Source organism: Drosophila eugracilis, unplaced genomic scaffold (genome assembly GCF_018153835.1).
Source record: "Drosophila eugracilis isolate 14026-0451.02 unplaced genomic scaffold, ASM1815383v1 contig_408, whole genome shotgun sequence".
In the NCBI taxonomy this organism is placed as follows: domain Eukaryota; kingdom Metazoa; phylum Arthropoda; class Insecta; order Diptera; family Drosophilidae; genus Drosophila; species Drosophila eugracilis.
Genome location: NW_024573270.1, coordinates 1,425,115 through 1,443,213, shown reverse-complemented (window position 1 = coordinate 1,443,213; position 18,099 = coordinate 1,425,115). Strand labels below are relative to the sequence as shown.

General features: G+C 38.5%; 1 protein-coding gene across 8 annotated transcripts in view; it reads right to left on the bottom strand.

Annotated features, from left to right (window-relative positions):
• Nucleotides 1-18,099, bottom strand: part of LOC108103870 — a 56,215-nt gene that overhangs the window by 7,453 nt on the left and 30,663 nt on the right. For all 8 annotated transcript variants that reach the window (XM_017209591.2, XM_017209587.2, XM_017209586.2 and 5 more), the window contains 6 exons: nt 1,303-1,522; nt 969-1,232; nt 796-907; nt 540-732; nt 265-473; nt 62-192 (listed from right to left, as the gene is read on the bottom strand). In XM_017209591.2, the coding sequence (XP_017065080.1) occupies nt 62-192; nt 265-473; nt 540-732; nt 796-907; nt 969-1,232; nt 1,303-1,522 (1,129 nt within the window). The remainder of the gene's footprint in view (nt 1-61; nt 193-264; nt 474-539; nt 733-795; nt 908-968; nt 1,233-1,302; nt 1,523-18,099) is intronic.

Below are 18,099 nucleotides of genomic sequence, written 5' to 3'. Positions count from 1 at the left end.
GGATATTAAATGAGGGTTTTTTTATTTTTTTTGGGAATTCTTAAATTTTTAGAAAACTCACCGGAACATTGGTCCCTTTTCGAACACGGACTGCTCCCACAAATATGGCTTGTAGGCGCCCACCTCGTCGCGTGTCACCACGGACACCTCGTATCTGGTGGGCTTGTGCTTGATCCTGGCCGAAACGCGTACCTGAAAGGAGTCGAAAAAGTACATAAGTCTTTAGCGCTCAGGTTATCTCCTCATCACTCACTTAGCACTTACCAGTATAAAGGTGTGCAGGAAATGGCTCTTTATGCAGGCGGGACTGAAGCGAGTGTTATCCGCCTCCAAGAAGACCACACAGACGATATCGTTGCCAATGTGCCGCTTCCTTTGGAGCTTCTGCGGATCATGCTTCTCATACGGCAGCAATGTGGATACATGGAACATGATCTCAATATTGCGCCAGTTTGTGTAAACGGAGAAGAGACCTTTAAGTTAACAAGATATATATATATATATAGAAAGGTGTTGCATTAGAAAGAAACTCCTCTAACCTGTCAGGTCGTGCACCGTATCAAGGCCACCTTTGTATTTATCAAATCCCCGCAACCGAACTCGATCGCCCAGCAGCGTGAGGAACTCGTCGAAGAGCGGTGAATTTTCATTATTGTCCAGAATTTGCTCTTCGGTATATTGATCCTCTTTGACAAATATGACGCCAACTTTTAACTCTGATTTTATAAAAACCTAAAAATATAAATAATATATTTTTTATATTTTTAAAACAACTTTAATAAATTAATGACAAACCTGATCTAATTTTAATAATTCCTCTGGCGTATCGGGTAATTGTCCTAACGTTAAAGGTGGATTTAAATTAACTTCTTTACCTAAAGATCTAACTACCTCCTCGCGATTATATCTGTAAAGTAGTTAGAAAACGTAATCATAATCTAAATTCTATATAATTTATAGTTTTTTACCTATCGGCAAACACACAGGACGCCGGTATCAGTCCATGCACTGTATACGATCCAGCTCGAACCAGGATACGGAACTGATCCCTCCCGTTGAGTGTCTCCTGTTTGATGGACAGGATAACCGGACCCAGATCCTCGTCACTGGTGAAATAGTTCCAGTGCTCGGTGCCATAGAAGTACTTCTCGTACGTCTCCTGCTCTACGGAGATCAGTTCGAAGGCGCCCTGCTGGTCCCACTGCTCCTCGATGGTGGTCTTCTTGCGCGGACTTCATGAGATTATAAGATGAAAATAGTTTTTGGATCCTACTATATACGTTGCTAACTATGCTAACTTACCTTGGCGTGGCCTCGGAGTCCTCATCGTCCTCATAGAGATCGCTGCACTCGCGCTCTAAATACGCATCGCTGGCACTGCCTGCCCGTATGTCCTCGTGCTCAGAGTCGCTCTCATCCCAAATGGTATGCGGGGTAGGCATGGTGATCTTCTGACGGGAACATTCGATCCAATAGCCAGGTGTCGGCATCAGATTGTGCGGATACTCCTCGCAGAACTCATCTAGAAGAGGTTTTGGCATCGCAGGATTAGAGTTTATGGCAAGTTAAATCAGAAATTTGGCCACAAATTGGCTTTTTCAATTACGGAAATCATTATTATGTTTCAAGTTTTTTAATTAGATTTGTCATGAAGTTCTTAAGTAGGTATTGCAGCTGCAGACCAGCTGCTTTCTCAAAACTGCATTATCGTGCGTCAAACTTGGGTTTCTTTCTTGCTATTTTCCGGAACGACTTAACTCTTAATTTGGAGGTGGCACTTTGGATTTTAGTTTGGTTAAGATTCCCGGCCAATCAGCCACAGTGTCTAAGCCCCACTCCATAAGAAAAGTTCCCCGCTGACAATCTCTTTCTCTCTCCCTCTGTTGCTGTCTCACTTTCTTCCTGCGGCCAAAGAGTCTTATGTCAAAAGTTTTCGCTCAACTTTTTAGCGGCTTGGCGGCTTGCGGCTTTTGACATTCTATAGCAGAAACTGTTGCCTACTTTGAGGCTTTCAATGGCTGGCAATTCCTTCAACTCTAAACAAAATAATTTAGTTCAATTCAATTAAAATGCAAATACCGTAAACGCCGGTCGAGTGGCGTCGCGTGAGTTGCCAGTCATAAAGCAGGCGAAATTTCCCATTTCCCTATTTTCCTTTTCGCACTACTACACCCCCTTTTACCACCCACACACATTTTCCCTTAACTTTTCTGTCCATGATTGAGTTGGAAATTCGATGCGGCGCGTGAGTCAATAATGTGCCACAACTCTCTCTCTGTCTACTCGAAGGACAGTGGTTCGAAATGGGAGATGGTTTCTAAATCACATTTAAGGCAGTCTTAATCTTTGATTATCTCTTTTGATTAATTTATAATTTTAAAATCTCTTCTATTAGTTAAGATTTTCTTATTCATTTCCATTAATTTAATAAATTAAATCTAATCACCATTCCCTGCCTTTCATTCCACTGTACAATGATGAGTATGATGATGCCCCTCTTGCCATGACGTTGATGGTGTTTGGGTCTTGGGTCTTGGGTCCCACCCACTGCTCCTTGGGCTCTTTTGTGCCTCTTGTTGCCGGTTCGTGTTTCAGCGAGATGGCAGTAAAATGCTGCCCTGCGCCAAGATGGGAACTATGATCTAATTAAGGAGCGCTCACCGTTCCCGTCACATGTGCCACACATTTTATGCCGCAAGTTTTGCCCGTCTACCACGCGCAGATGCTGCATATTTTGGGTCTCATTCTGCCCAAAAAAAGAAAAAAGAAAAGGAAACACGCACACATCTTTGGCATACAACCACACACTACCCCAACACACACACACACACACATACACAGATAGAAAGACAGACAGTGAGGGCCATAAAATGGTTGCCCTGCCTAATTCAAATTTGAATAACTCGCAGCGTGCGCCGCTAAGTAGGCTATGAAATCGCTTGCTCGCGCTGTTTTCCTACTGCGGGTCTTGCCAAGACTTTCCATGCCCTATAAACAGTAAGGTAAGCTAACTACTTGACTTACTCGACACACTGACAAGAATATTTTCTTCTTCATACACTTTTTTCTATGGACCAAAGGGTATTACCAGTTCGTGACTGTTCTTTGGCAAAGTATCAGGGTCCTGAGACCTCTGGAACATGTGGTTATGGTTACGATTGTGGATTTCGGCATGGTCAGATTTTGTTCGGGGGGCGTTGCGCGTCTGTATGTGTGTGTGTGCGTGTAAATTGCGTGCGCAGCGCCCGCGGATATGCAATATATTTTATTTTTTAAGACCAGTTAAACCCGCCCCCGCATCTTGGGGCCATTTTTGGGTCACTTGGATTTACGCCTGACTTTAGCGCTTATTTCTGTTCCCCCCTCTTCTCTTTTTTGCCAACGATCCTGCTACGCGGCTAGAGTTTCCTGTTCATGGTCTCTGGGCTGTCGGTCTCTGGTCCCTTGTCCCTGGTCCCTGGTCCTTCTACCATACAAATAACATCCCGTTCGGTTCATTTTTCATCTACTTCGCCTGCCCGGCAGGAAAGTTCTTATGTTGCAGCTGCAGCTAGCCGTACACGACGCTGCATAACAGCAGCAGCAACAGCAGCAGCAGCAACATGCAACACAAAACACGAAAACAAACACAAACAGCCAAATTGATGGCCATCGTTTGTTGGCCTCCCAGGAGGATGTTAAGGCAACCGGAAGCTTCGAAGCTTGCAAGCTGCAAAAGCCGGGCAACTATTTCATCTTGCCACTTGTAATGGCGGCCACTTGCCAAGCCCGGCGAAAGGCAAACAAATCAGACCAACTGACACCCGGCTATATAATATCTATCTATATATATATAGGATTACTTTAGGAATATTGTGAATGGTCGTCTATAACCTGAGAAGCTCTATGGGGGTAGACAAATCGCAGCCAGAGAGTGGAAATATAGAAAGCGAGAAGGGCTAGTGGAGAGTGAGATGATGGCTTCTTAAGTATAAAGATTTCTGGCGAATTTATTGGAGTTAAATATAGTTTTTAATGGATAAAATGTTCTGATAAGTATTGCTATTACTGATACCATACCACCGCCCCCTTAAACCCCAAATTTAAGAACTGCAACTACTAGGAAAACCCTAAACTGTTTCACAGTCCATTTGAGTGTTTGATCAAAATGCAATGGGAGATGATATGTGTGAGTGTGGTGTGTGTGTATGTGTGTGGTTAGTGCAAACATTTTCGCAATGCCCCAAATTGAGATGCGATTCGTGTTGATTTGTGCGGCCGCAGACGCGTGTTGCAATTTAAATTCCATTTTCGACGCAACAACCGCAAATGGATGGTTTCGTGTTGCAGGTGTAAACATTAAATGAACAAATTTCAAAGCACTAATTGTGGACTATCTATATCTACGAGTATATCTATATATATGTTAAACCAATACCCGCATATCACCGTAATATCATTTGATATGAATGAGCTCAATTTGATTTGCAAATGGGGGGGAAATTTAAGGGAATGACGGCATTTTGTTTCATTTTATGCTGCCTAATAAATAGTTAATTAATGAAGTTTTGCTGTTTAAAGTTAAGAAAGAAGGATTTTGGAACTTTAAAATCTAACAAGTCAAGTTGTCAACTGACCTCCTTTCCCTTCCATTCCCTTTTCATCAATTCAGCAATAATTATGAGACCAGCTAATCCTGCCCTGAAATCCCGCTGCATCATCCACTCATCAGCCTTCTAACCATCTACCCAACCATCCCTGGGCAGAAGGATTTCCGCTTACACAACACAAAATGTTGCGTGGCCATGACTGTGACCCTGTAGTTTTTTTGGCCAACAATGCACTTTCGGCCCAGATGACTGGGCGGGATTTGTTTTGGCCCATTTAAATGACACGGTCGCCCACTTTTCAACCAACTCATCTCATCTGGCTCTCTCTCTCTCTCTCTTACTCTCTCCCTTCTTCTTCTTTTTTTTCGTAATGTTTTGATGCGCCGCGGAAATCCATTAGCCATTAGTCCCTCTAAAACCCAAAAAGCAGCGAACCCAACCCAAACCCATTCCCCAGCGACGATGACAATTCCTTCAAGGATCACGCAACATTGCATTAGCATAAAGTGCCGGCACAATGGCCTGACATTTGGCAAATGACTCGCAGCATAATAATGGACACTCGGATCAGGCAGGAAAAAAGGAAAACATATTCCGGATGTCAAATAGAATTATATTCCTAAAGGGGATTTGAAACTTTAGGAATTTTATTGGTACCACAAGGTGTAAGGTGGCTAAGAATGAGAAATTTCTTTAAGCCTGATTTCGCCCCTCAAGCTGTCAGTGTTATTCCCATAACTAAGCCAATAATGGCCCGAATATGGAATGTAATACCTCGCTGAGTTTGTTTTTTAATTCTTATAATTTCTGCATTCCCAGTTAAAAATTTACAAATTATGCCATTTTTTCTAAATGATGCCCCTTATGAAAAATGCGAAATTTAGCCGAAAAATGAATTTCTCAAAAGAGAGAGTGCTGGTTGTAAGCAGCACAAAACAGTCGTTATTTTCACTATGCGTCTTGTTTTGACCGATCTAGAGCTAAAAAACGGACACAATACTGCAAATTTCTGCTAAAAATTGGTTTTCGGATTTTTCAGCCATTAAAACAGAGCTCGCACCAAAAAATAAGAATAATAACGATAAAAGCAAGTATAGAGCTTTAAAGTTTTGGTTGTAAGCTGAATAAAACAGTCACTGTTTTAGCTGTGTGTCTTGTCTGAGCAAAGTTAGAGCTAAGAAACTGCAAGAAGGCCGGGATCCCTGCTGCCAATAGGCGTATACTTGATTTTTGAGCGCAAGAATTTCAGTTTTTTAGCCATAGCACAGCCAAAAATGGCCCAAATAAGGAATGTAATACCTCGTAGGGCTCGTAACTTGATTGCCATGATTCCCAATTGATTTGCATTCAAATCTGGGAAACTTCATTTTTGGCCCATTTTTGAAAATTTTGATGATGGTACCCCTTATCAAAAATGCGAAATTTGGGCCAGAATTGACTTTCCCAAAATCGAAAAACGGGTGATAGGGGTGGTTAGTGTTGGTCGTTAGCAGCACGAAACAGTCGTTCTTTTGGCTGTGCGTCTTGTTTTGGCCGAGCTAGAGCTGAAAACCCGCAACAAATATTGCATTTTGATTTTTCAGCCATGAAATCAGCACTCGCAGGAAAAGAGCAGTACATCAATGTAAAAAGTGGGTATAGGGCCTTAAAGTGTTGGTTGTAAGCTGCATAAAACCGTTTTTGTTTTAGCTGTGCGTCTTGTTTTGACAAAGTTAGAGCTAAGAAACGGCAACAAAACCGGGCATTCTGCTGCCAAAAGGCGTATACTTGATTTTTGAGTGCAAGAATTTCAGTTTTTTAGCCATAGCACAGCCAAAAATGGCCCAAATAAGGAATGTAATACCTCGTAGGGCTCGTAACTTGATTGCCATGATTCCCAATTGATTTGCATTCAAATCTGGGAAACTTCATTTTTGGCCCATTTTTGAAAATTTTGATGATGGTACCCCTTATCAAAAATGCGAAATTTGGGCCAGAATTGACTTTCCCAAAATCGAAAAACGGGTGATAGGGGTGGTTAGTGTTGGTCGTTAGCAGCACGAAACAGTCGTTCTTTTGGCTGTGCGTCTTGTTTTGGCCGAGCTAGAGCTGAAAACCCGCAACAAATATTGCATTTTCATTTTTTAGCCCTGAAATCAGCACTCCCAGTAAAAGAGCAGTACACCACTGTAAAAAGTGGGTATAGGGGCTTAAAGTGTTGGTTGTTAGCTGCATAAAACAGTCACTGTTTTAGCTGTGCGTCTTGTCTGAGCAAAGTTAGAGCTAAGAAACTGCAAGAAGGCCGGGATCCCTGCTGCCAATAGGCGTATACTTGATTTTTGAGCGCAAGAATTTCAGTTTTTTAGCCATAGCTCAGCCAAAAATGGCCCAAATGAGGAATGTAATACCTCGTAGGGCTCTTAACTTGATTGCCATGATTCCCAATTGATTTGCATTCAAATCTGGGAAACTTCATTTTTGGCCCATTTTTGAAAATTTTGATGATGGTACCCCTTATCAAAAATGCGAAATTGGGGTCAAAATTTACTTTCCCAAAATCGAAAAACGAGTGATAGGGGCGGTTAGTGTTGGTCGTTAGCAGCACGAAACAGTCGCTCTTTTAGCTGTGCGTCTTGTTTTGGCCGAGCTAGAGCTGAAAACCCGCAACAAATATTGCAAATTTCTGTCAAAAATACCCAAAATGCTAATTAGGGGTTTTCCTCATTTTCCCTCTAAAATGGCAGTTTTTTTTTGTTTAAAATAAAACCAAAAATAACCCGAATTTGGAATATAATACCTCGTTAAGCCTGTTTTCTAATTCCTTATCGATCTGCATTCACAGTTTAAAAAGTTGAAATGGAAATTTTTGCTATTTTTCCCAGAAAATGGATGAAGAAAAGCGAAACATGCTTAAATCTGCATGTATCTTCAGTAAACTAATCCCAAAAATCGTCTAAAATATTTCAAACTCAACTCAATATGAGACCAACATATAAAATGGCATAAAAGAACATATGATATTTGGCCTGACATCGCAGAGTTATTCTCTGACAAAAGGACATCACAGTTTGCCAGTGACTAATTCATGGCTATTTTCGTCCCTTAGATGAATATATATATATATATATTCTCGTATATATATATATATATATAATCTTATCCCATTCCCTGGCTTGTCACTTTATATTCGCCCCCATTCCAAGTGTCATTTTCCCTCCATTTTCCCGTGTCAAGAGAAACACTTGACATTTTTTTTATCTTGCCATTTGAATTTGTTGCGCATCGTTTTTCGTTGTACTCGAGTTTATTATTTTTGTTCTCTCTCCTCCAGCTTTTCCTTTCCCTGGACTTTTAAGGCATTTCCCTTTTAGCCACGGCTATTTGCTTTGTATTAAGCCAAGTCAACCCCCTGGAAATGTTCTGTCTTTTTTTTTTTTTGTTATTGTTGTTCTTCTCCTTGCTTTCGGCTTGTTTCGGGCCTAAATGGAGGACACTTTGGGTGTCATTAATGATGTCAATGGGGGGCATTATGGGTCAAGTCGCGGAGGTCAGGATGGAAATTCTATATGGCCCACTAACAACAACCCCCTCCCTGCCTTGTATTGGTTTATTTGCATTCGATTGCTTGTTAATTGTTGCCAAGCGAAGAGGAGAAGAGATTGGGGGCAGGGGGCAGAGGGGGCAGGAGGGGGAAAATTGGTTTCGATGTGGACTGGAAATTGCTTTTACTTTTCACTGCTACGATTTCATCTCGATTTCAGTTGCGGCCGAATTTTCCCCCTCACTCCGCCTCCCCCTCCTAAACCAAACCATTGGCTTTCCAGCCGCATCTGCCATTTGCAGGAAAAGTCTGTTATCAAAGTTGGCCGCCCTAGGTACAGCAACAAAGACAACAACAACAAGGAGGAAAAAAAATAAAGACCGAATAACAATGGATATGTGTGTGAGGGGGCGGTGTGTGTATGTGGGTGGAATAGAGAGGCGGGACGGAGAATAAACTCGGCAACTCAAGAACAAAAGTCCTGCCAAAGTAAAAGGAAACCAATTCCGCTAAGATGCAAAGGAATCAAACGACAAACGACAAACGACAAGCGGCAAGCGGCAAACAAAAAAACAAATCAAGCAAACAAAAGTTAAGGGGAAATTCTGTGTTTTTTTTTTTAAATTTAACACAGCGCCTTAGCAATGCTCTTTAAATATGTCAATTTCCTCTAATCTTAGGGATAAAAATGAAAGAATTTGATAAAATATGAGAATGAAATGAAAATGTTAATAAATTTCTTGACTAAAAAGTTTCCAAAACCCTAAATCCTAAAGATATTTCCCCTGTTTTCCTTTGGCAAGCTATCTAAACTGATTCATTTTCAGGCCTATTCCTTTAAAAACTTTCTTAAGATCTAACAAATTATTAAAAATATCTACAAAATTAAGAAATCCTTTTCCAATTTCCTCTAAAAAAGATGACTAATTTCCTTTTCTTTCTCCCCTGTAAATCTAACACTTAAAATCCCACATTTCCCCACTTTGATTTCGACATTCTGCTGGTTTCCTTTTCAGTCACCTTTTTGGAAAATATGTGGAAATCTTTCAGCAGAGTCACGTCGAATGACTGCAACGTGACGGGCATGGCCACGCCTTCGATTTTCCACTAACTTTTTGGGTTTTTGATTTCTTTTAGCTGTTGCTGTTGTTGTTATTGTTGTGAGTTTTAGTTTTAGTTTCTCTGTTTTTTTATTTTTTGTGCATGTGCGTGTGTGTATGTGATAGTGTTAGTGTGTGTGCATGTGTGCGTGTTTAGATGATCGCATCACGGCGCCATTGCATTGCACTTCACTTTTCACTTTCACTTGCACTTCCGCTCAGCCGGCGACGTTTCCGTTTCCGTTTCCGTTGACGCTTCCACTTCCGTTTCCGCTCTTGTTGCTCTCTTCAAATCAGATTCCTAACTCAAAAACTCAAAAAAAAAAAAAATCAAATTGGAAACCAAAATGCAAATACGCGTACGTTTACGAACATATTTTCGCATGTTGACTGACTATACCCTTGCAGGAGGTATAAGCTGTTTTTTTTGGGATGATACTATATCCTACATCCTATATCCTAGGATACTGTATTGAAATTGTTAAAAATATTATTTGTTTATCCACAACAATGTCCTTTCATCTCAGCTTAAGAATATGACTAATATTTATATATATTTAAAGGGATTTTCTATAATTTTTAGGGATGTAAAATGGCATTTTGCCATATTGGTAAGTCAAAGTGGGATTTTGGAAGAATGAGGAGGTTTAACGGAAATTTAATCCTATATATATTGTTCTTATAACATTTTACACTATTTTTTTTTAAGTTTAAATATTAATCTCATTTATTTTAAGCCAACAGCTAATGATATTTGGTTCTTTGACCTAAAATAATGAGGTTTTTTGATAGACTTCTATCAGATTTGCTACTTTAAACTAATCTCTTTCCTATTTTTGTATTTCATTTAACCCAAACTGAGAAGATCAAGGTGTATATATATCTTCCTTAAATATATTCATAATCAACCAGTACTACTACTATTTTGGCTTTCAAGGTTATCTCCATAGTCATACCAGTTCTATGAGGATACTACAAATAGCATCCAAAATTCCGAAGAATATATCATAAATCTGGTATAGAGATTCCTTTTTTTTCCTAATATAACCTAAAATCCTAAATTCCTAAATTGCAAGGGTATATAAACTTTGGCTAGCCAAAGTTGGCTTTCTTTTTTCGTATTTTCTGTTTTTCATCTTTTTTTTAGGGTTCTTCTTCTTCATATTTTCTTTCTGTGTGTACGGACTGGCACACTCACTGTAAGAAGTAACACCAAGCGGCTCTGAGAAAACGCTTTGATGATTACAATTTACAGCGAGCGATGCCAGCCACGGAATTCTCTCACATGCAGCGAAACAACGCGGCGTATGCGTGATATTTTCTCCGCGGTGCCTGTGAGCGATGCTGTGTGTGTGTGTGTATGTGTGTTTGTGTATAACTTTGTCTGTGTGAGTGAAAGTGAATGTGGGTGTATGGGTTGGTTTTGGCCTGTTTGTGGCCTTGACTTCAAGTCAAGGAAAACAAATTTTAAAACGATTAAAATCTGTTGCCCCCAAAGAAACTAAAAGCGTAAGCCCAAAATTTTCTTATTAATAATTTAACAGATGAAAAATAAGAAAGGAAAACAGAGTCCCCGTTAAAAGAAATGAAAGCATTAAAATTCATTAAAGCGCAAATATCAAATAACAGCGGATAAGATAAGATAAAAAAAAAGAAAACAGCAAGACGGGGGCTTTTCCCAATTGCTTCGCACAATTTCCCATCCCCCTGCCCCCTACCCCACACCACACCACACAGCTTTTCCTGACAAGGGGTTACCTGCAGATGGTAGCGATAGGGCAGCAGCCTCTCGGCCTTTTCTGCCCACCCGCAGATAGATACGAGCAGTCAAATGGCAAAAAAAACAAAAAAAAAAGAAGAAGAAAAAAACCTCCACCCCATGAGGAAAATCCTGTTGGGATAGGGGGGTATGAGAGGTATACCCCCATGCATTTGCATAAAAGCCAACTAATTTTTTTCGTGCCACCCTGTTTGCGTTTAATCAAAATGAAGACCAGAAATTTGCGTTGGTCGCCGCCGTAAACTACGGCCCATGTTTGACGTGTCAGCAACTGGGGAATATTTTCCTCGGCCATCCACCCACCCACCAACCCCTCCTCCCTGGTTGTTGTAAATTATAATTGGTCACAGAACGCTTAGCCAGCGGCTGGTCAAAAAGGATTTTTAAACGAATTTTGGGTTTAAGGCTGACCTCGGCTAAATGCGATGGGAAAATATTTGATTTTTGTCATTTTTTTAAATATTAAAAATGAGGTTTTGGCAGAAGTGATTTTTTTTTAAGGGAAATGTATTAAATAAAATGCTTAATTATTGGTTATTAAGTAAGAAATATTTTGAGTTTTCTATAAAATGAAAAACAAACTTAAGAAATAACTCAAAAAAAATGTAAGTAATCAAAGGCTCAAAATCGAATTTATGAAAAATCACAGAAATCGCTTGGCATTTCTGTCACATATTTTGTATATTTTTTGTTTATTTTGAATCATTGATGGAATTAGCATTACATTGGCATTGAAAATGAATTCAAATCGAATCGATTTCTTTTACATTTTACCAGGAAATTGGTGTCATTGACTGAGCAAAGGAAAAGGGAAAGCAAGAAAAATGTGTACATAAAGGTATTTAAAGGGAAAATCAGGAAGTGAAAAAAAGAACAAAAATTTAAAAAAAATTCTAAGAAAAAGTTCTACCCTAGATTTATAATATTTATAAATTAAAAAGAATTTTATAGATATTTTTAAGAATTAATAAAAATATTTTCCTGTAAACTCCTATTTTGAAATCTAAAAAAACTACTTTTTTACAAACAACAAATTGAGGAAAATCTCCAAAGAATTAGTTTAAAAATATTTCAAAAATAATTTCAAACTAAAAAACAAATTAGAAAATGGGAAAAAAAAACAAACATTTTGTGAAAACAAAGTAGAAATGATGCACTTTTGATGTCAACTTGATTTAACCAATTGTGGCCAGTTTATGGGCTGAAGAGGGTTCTTTCCCCACCCCCAGTACCACACACACCCCACCCCCCTCCCACACAGATATATATAAACATAAACCCATATATATATATAAAATTTGAACAATGCCTGCTTTTCATGTTCGGTAGTGGGGTGGGAGAGGAAAATTGGAAATTCATGTTGACAAGTGGATGCTGCTGCTGCTGCTGCTGCTGAGTTGGCGTCGCTGCCGGCGTTCTGTACGTGAGGAAAATTTCAATTTTCAAATTATACGCAACCCCCCATTAAAGAGTGCCAAATCTCTATACGACCGCGTAAATACCCTGTGATTTTAAGAGGATTTCTAACAACTTATCAGTGAAAAATTAAGAATTATATTAAAACTCCTTAAAAATCTTTAAAAATAAGAAAATAAAAATCTCTTTCCAACCTCCTGCCTTTCCAGTCTTAGTAACTTCTTAACTAAAGGGAATTAAATTTGTACAAAGCTGGCAAGATTATTGAAATATTTTCGCTCTTTTTTGTTGTGTGCGTGTGCGTGTGTGTGTGTGTGTGTCAGCGTAATCAGCAATTAAGGTTTATGGCCTTTAAAGTGCTGACATTTTGCGCATTTCCATGGCCATTGCCATTGCCATTGCCAAATGGCATTGCCGAACGAGCCAAGCCGCTGACAAAGTGCCACTGAAGTTGCATAATAATGATCTCGTAATGATCATCGCCGGGACCTACGCTGACCTCATGCACTTTTGTTAATCAAGTTGCAAATTGGCCAATAAGCCGCAGAGAGTCGACAGGACACGTCCTAAAGACCCATTGGCGAGCAATTTTGCGGTTGGCCACAGTCCAAAATGCAAATGTTGGCCCCAAAAACTTACATGGGGGATACATGGATACACACACACACATATATATCCAACCCACCCACTCATAATACACCCACTTGAAAAGGGCATTAGTAGTGGTAGCGGTCGAGTGGCATAACGATCCCCAATTGAGGCAGTATTATCGTAATTATATGCCCACCCCCCAGCCCTACCCTCCCACCTACCTTCCTCATCCACAAATATGCAATTTCTGAGAGCACTTCAGGCGAACCAAAATGTATCCTCAGAAGTTCTGCTTCAAGTTGCCTAAAGAAGTTTCTTAACTCTTCAAAATATTATTCGTGGGTTTTTTTTTGTAGGAGAGAAAGAAGTTCATAAAACTTAAAAATTTGTAAATATTTTTTAACTGATACCCCTTTTTCCTGCAGTTAACTATTGATATTATGATAAAATTTCCATTTTTTAAACTAAAATCTCAAAGAAAGAATAAAATTCTGACTTAATTTTAACCCTAAAATATATAATCCCAAATCAAAAACCTAAAAAAATTCTTCATTTTAGTTAATTTCCCTTTAAAAAAGAAAAAAAAATAATATTTTTTATACTTATTCAGACATTGCTTTTCACTTTCCACTCAACTTTCCATTCAACTTTCCATTCAATTTACCTGCAACGAGAATGAAAAGACAAAAACCGATGAGTGAAACATAAATCAAGCATCTAATCATTTATTTTATCAGATATATATATGTATATATATCTTTGTGTGTGAAATTACAAAACTTTCGCCAGACTTTCTCTTCTTTTCTTTGTGAAATTTACGAAAAGTGGGCGCCTGTATGTAAGCTAAACCAACCGCACGAAATGTGTACTTTTGATGTTGAGATTCGTGTCATCGCAGGTGGAATGTTGTTGCCACTGACGATTTTTTTGTGTAAAAGGTTTGGTGCTACACTTCAAGAAAAAGTTGGTTAAACTAAATATTTGGGCCAGAAATTTAGATATTAAGAAGGTAAATTTGAAAGTTACTAAAGAAGAGTGTGCCGAAAAGGTATTTTTATGGATTAAAACGGAGTTACAAATCGACTTAAAAATGAAAAATTTTGCCTTGTCAAAGAAACTTTTTCTTGGTTTAACTAAAGCAGTTAGTAGAGTGACTAATTTCTAAGAACTTGATGACCAAAAACCTTATAAAAAAAGGTATTACATCTCATTTATTTCCCTAAAATTCCCCCCAAAAATTTCCCTGCATTTCTCTTAGTGCTAAAAATTTGCTGTCTGCTGACATGTCGCCCGGGGCATCATAATCACTTTGCAACCTAATGCCAGCCTCCCATAGCCCCATACATCTTTCATGCCACAAAAAGAGAGGCGTATTTTCGCAAAGTTTTTGCAGGCAGCTGTCGCGGTTTTTGCCCCTCGAAATGAAGTGCTAAATTATGCTAAATGTGTGACAAAATGTGATTTGAGTGCAGATCAGGTGGCCCTCTTGGCCTCTTCTCTTCTCATTTTATTTACATAAAATGCGATTTATATATATCTTGCGATATATATATATATTCTAGTCAAAGGCTTGGCTGTCGATAATCTGGGTTTGGCTGTCATCTATGGCCCTCGTCATCATTTATAAGGACATCCTTTCTGCTGCCGTTTTGCATTACACTTTTCCTTATCCTTGTCGCGAACAGACTTTCATGTCGTATGAAAACAAATTACTTTCAAGCGAGTAATCTTGCGGGGTTCAGTTCTTTGAGGGGAAAACTCTAAGAGGGGGGCGGTTAAATCTGAGGGGAAAATCAAGGAAAGGCATTGAAAAACTCGCTGGTAGCGAATTTTGATTGCGTCATGACTTCAATTACAGCCAAAGCGCTATGAAAGGTATGCAGCAACAAATTCAGATTTTTCTTGATATTCTTTTCCAGCCCCCCTCCACCCCCTTGATTTTCCTTTTGTGAATGGGAATATCAAGCCCATGACCAACACCCACCATGACTAACCGCACCTCCTGACAAGAATCACTCTAGGAGTATGTATGCGCGCCAAAAAGTATGCAACGAAATGAGCCAACAGAAAACCCCAAGCAAGACCAATCCTTATATAGAAAATCGGGTGCTGCCAGCGGAAATTGAAAGCTTCCGTCGCGAACGGTCGATGTTAAAGCAACCACTGCCCCAGCAAGCAAGCAAGGAAAAGAGAACCATCTCCCTCCCAACACACCCAATTACAGACTCCCACCATTTGCTGCGGGTGCATGTGGTTGTGTGTGTGTGTTTGACGAAAGTGAAATCAAAGTTGCGGCAAAAATGATTCCCTGGCATGTTTGCGAGAAGAAAAAAGAAGCAACTTTCCAAATAAGTTAGCATTTGAATTGGAATTGGCAAAGGTAAATAAAAGAAATAAATGCTCTACTTAGAAGGAAATTAAATAAGGAAATTACAATTTGTGTCATGAAAATGATTTAATAATAGAAAATGAAAGCTATAACTCAATGGGAATGATATTTATCAGGGGGGAAATAAAGTTAAGTTAAGGTTTTGTATAAATAAATGTTAAATAATTACAAATTTTCTTGTTTGTTTCTTGCTGAAAGAACTAAGAAAGAAATGAGAAGATCTTAACAGTCTTTCAAAGGCCTTGAAACAAACTGACATTTGTTTTTCCTTTTTTAAAATAACATTTTAAATTAGCATTAATGAAAGGCAATTAATAATGATAAATAAACAAGTAATAAGTACTAATTACTAAAACAGCATAAACAGCTATTAAGTTTGAGAGCCCTTTAAGGAGATTGGAAATTCGGAATTAATTAATTTTAGGTTGAAAAAAGCACAGCTGGTTAGGTTAAGGATAAAACGATAAAAAAATAAATTAAAAGAAAATTAAACTTAAAACTTAAAAGAGTGATAAAAAAACAGCCTTAGAAATGACAGATTTAAGAAAACTCCCCTTCAAAAGCTTTCAATTAAAATGAAAATAAAGTGAAAACTGAACATCATCATCAAAATGTTCCCCTAAAAAGAAACCACAAAAAGACAAATTTCTTCACCAAAAAAAATCTTCAAAGGCAAAGCACAAATTCCCAATAAATACTATAAATAGAAATCTATAAACCATATAGTTTTTCCACTAATAAATAAATCAATAAAATAAAAACTAGTTTTACGATTAATATAAGAATATCAAACAGAAACAGGCGAAACCCAAAGAACTATCAATAAAACTGATTGAGCTAAAGTTATTCGCATCAACGGGAATGATTCATCATTCCAGCTTGGCCCTTTCATTAGTCATGGCCTGCAATCTTGGTAATTGCCATTTTTTGTGCAGTGCATGAAATGATTTTGCTATTTCTGTTGTTAGCTTTCCTCCTGCTAACAATCCTGGATTTTTCCCCCTCTAACAGAACTCCCTTTTAGCTCTGGCTAAGTGAATGAAAACGAAACTTTAATTGAAACGAACGTTTGGTGTGCGTTTTTGGGTTAAGTGATTGATTATGTCTTGTTTTGCCATATACGTGCCCATAACTACACTGAGAGAAATTTCTAGAACTAATATATTTAAAGAAAAATATTTATGCTAACTTATCTTGCTTAACTATTATGTTTAGCCTACTTAAAAACACAAAATTTTTGTATAAAATTTCTTATTTTTAAAGTCAAATCACATATTTTCTCTCAGTGTACTTATTCAAGGAAACGCTCAGCGTCGCACACATAAATTTTTGCCTGTCTCCTGCTATTATTTCTGTTATTGTTATGCTGCTTCTGGGCGTGGCAGCCTCCCCCCGAAACGCACACACTTTAGCAGAAATTGGAAAGGCAATGTGACAGACTGACAGACAGGCAGGTGAGGTGTATATGTGTGTGTGTGTCTGCCTAGGGTGGACCCAAACTTTGACAATGCCAGGCGGCTACAATTCATTCAGACAAAAAAAAATACAAAAAAAAAAGTTTGCCACAATAAAAACGAGCCGCGCGCGAAATCGAATCAATAATTTAATGCAGGTGCCTGCCTACGTCAGGTTTACTTTTACTGCCATTTCCCGCAGATATACCCCCTCTCCCCCTCTCCCCTGTATATATCCCACCGATTTCCGCTCACATTTCAGCCGTCGGCCAATGCTTTTGTCATTCTGGCCATTGCCAAGTTTAACGTTGACGTACGTTAATAATAATAATGTCTCCCACCATCGAGAACTCGGCTTGTTTGCCGCTTGTTAAGGATACATTTCCCTCTATAAAGGCAGGGGAAAATCCCTCTCGATTGGCCACTTTTTCCAACTTAATCTGAATGAAAAGTTTGCACTGAAGCTGGAAAAGCTAGGCTCGGTTTTTGGGGGTTATATTACTTGGATTTTTCTATATGTTAAGTGTTTCGTAAATGTGTTTATTTTTTGTAGTTGGTTGGCTTTTTAGTCATTAATTAGCCGGTTTATTGGCATTATTAATCTAAAATAAAAGGGTTTATGGAAAATAAGTTTGTTTTAAGATTTTGTAAGCAAGAACATTAGAATAAATCAATGTTAAACTAGGAAAACTGTCTCTAAGCCAGCAACAGTAACAATAATAGATGCAAGTTAGTTCTTAAAAAATATTCCTAAGCCCTTTTTTTAGTATAAAATATTTTATAATAATCATTTACTAATGAGAAATGTTAACATTCCTAACATTAATAAATGCAAATTCATTTTTAAACATTTTTCCAAGCACATTTTTAATACAAAATATTAGGTTGTCAAAAAAGTCTTGCGGCATAAAATTGGTTACAATAATGCTGATGATTCAAGTAAAATATGCCCCTTCTTGTTCGATGACGCGTTCCCAACGAGATGCCAACTTCATAATGCCCCTCTCATAGAAGCTCGCTTCCCTATTGGCAAAAAACTCGGAGCGTGGCGCATCTTCGACCACCTCGACACCAGAACGAAAACGTTGATACCATCGTTGTGCGGTGGAAATGGAAACTGTATCGGGTCCATAAACAAATTTTATTGGCGGCTTGAGATGCATTTTTGCCTTTATCGTAGTAGAACTGTATGTAAAATATGCCGTATTTTCTCTTTATTTTGCTCCATGATTGCGACGCTATAACTCACAAACGACTTAA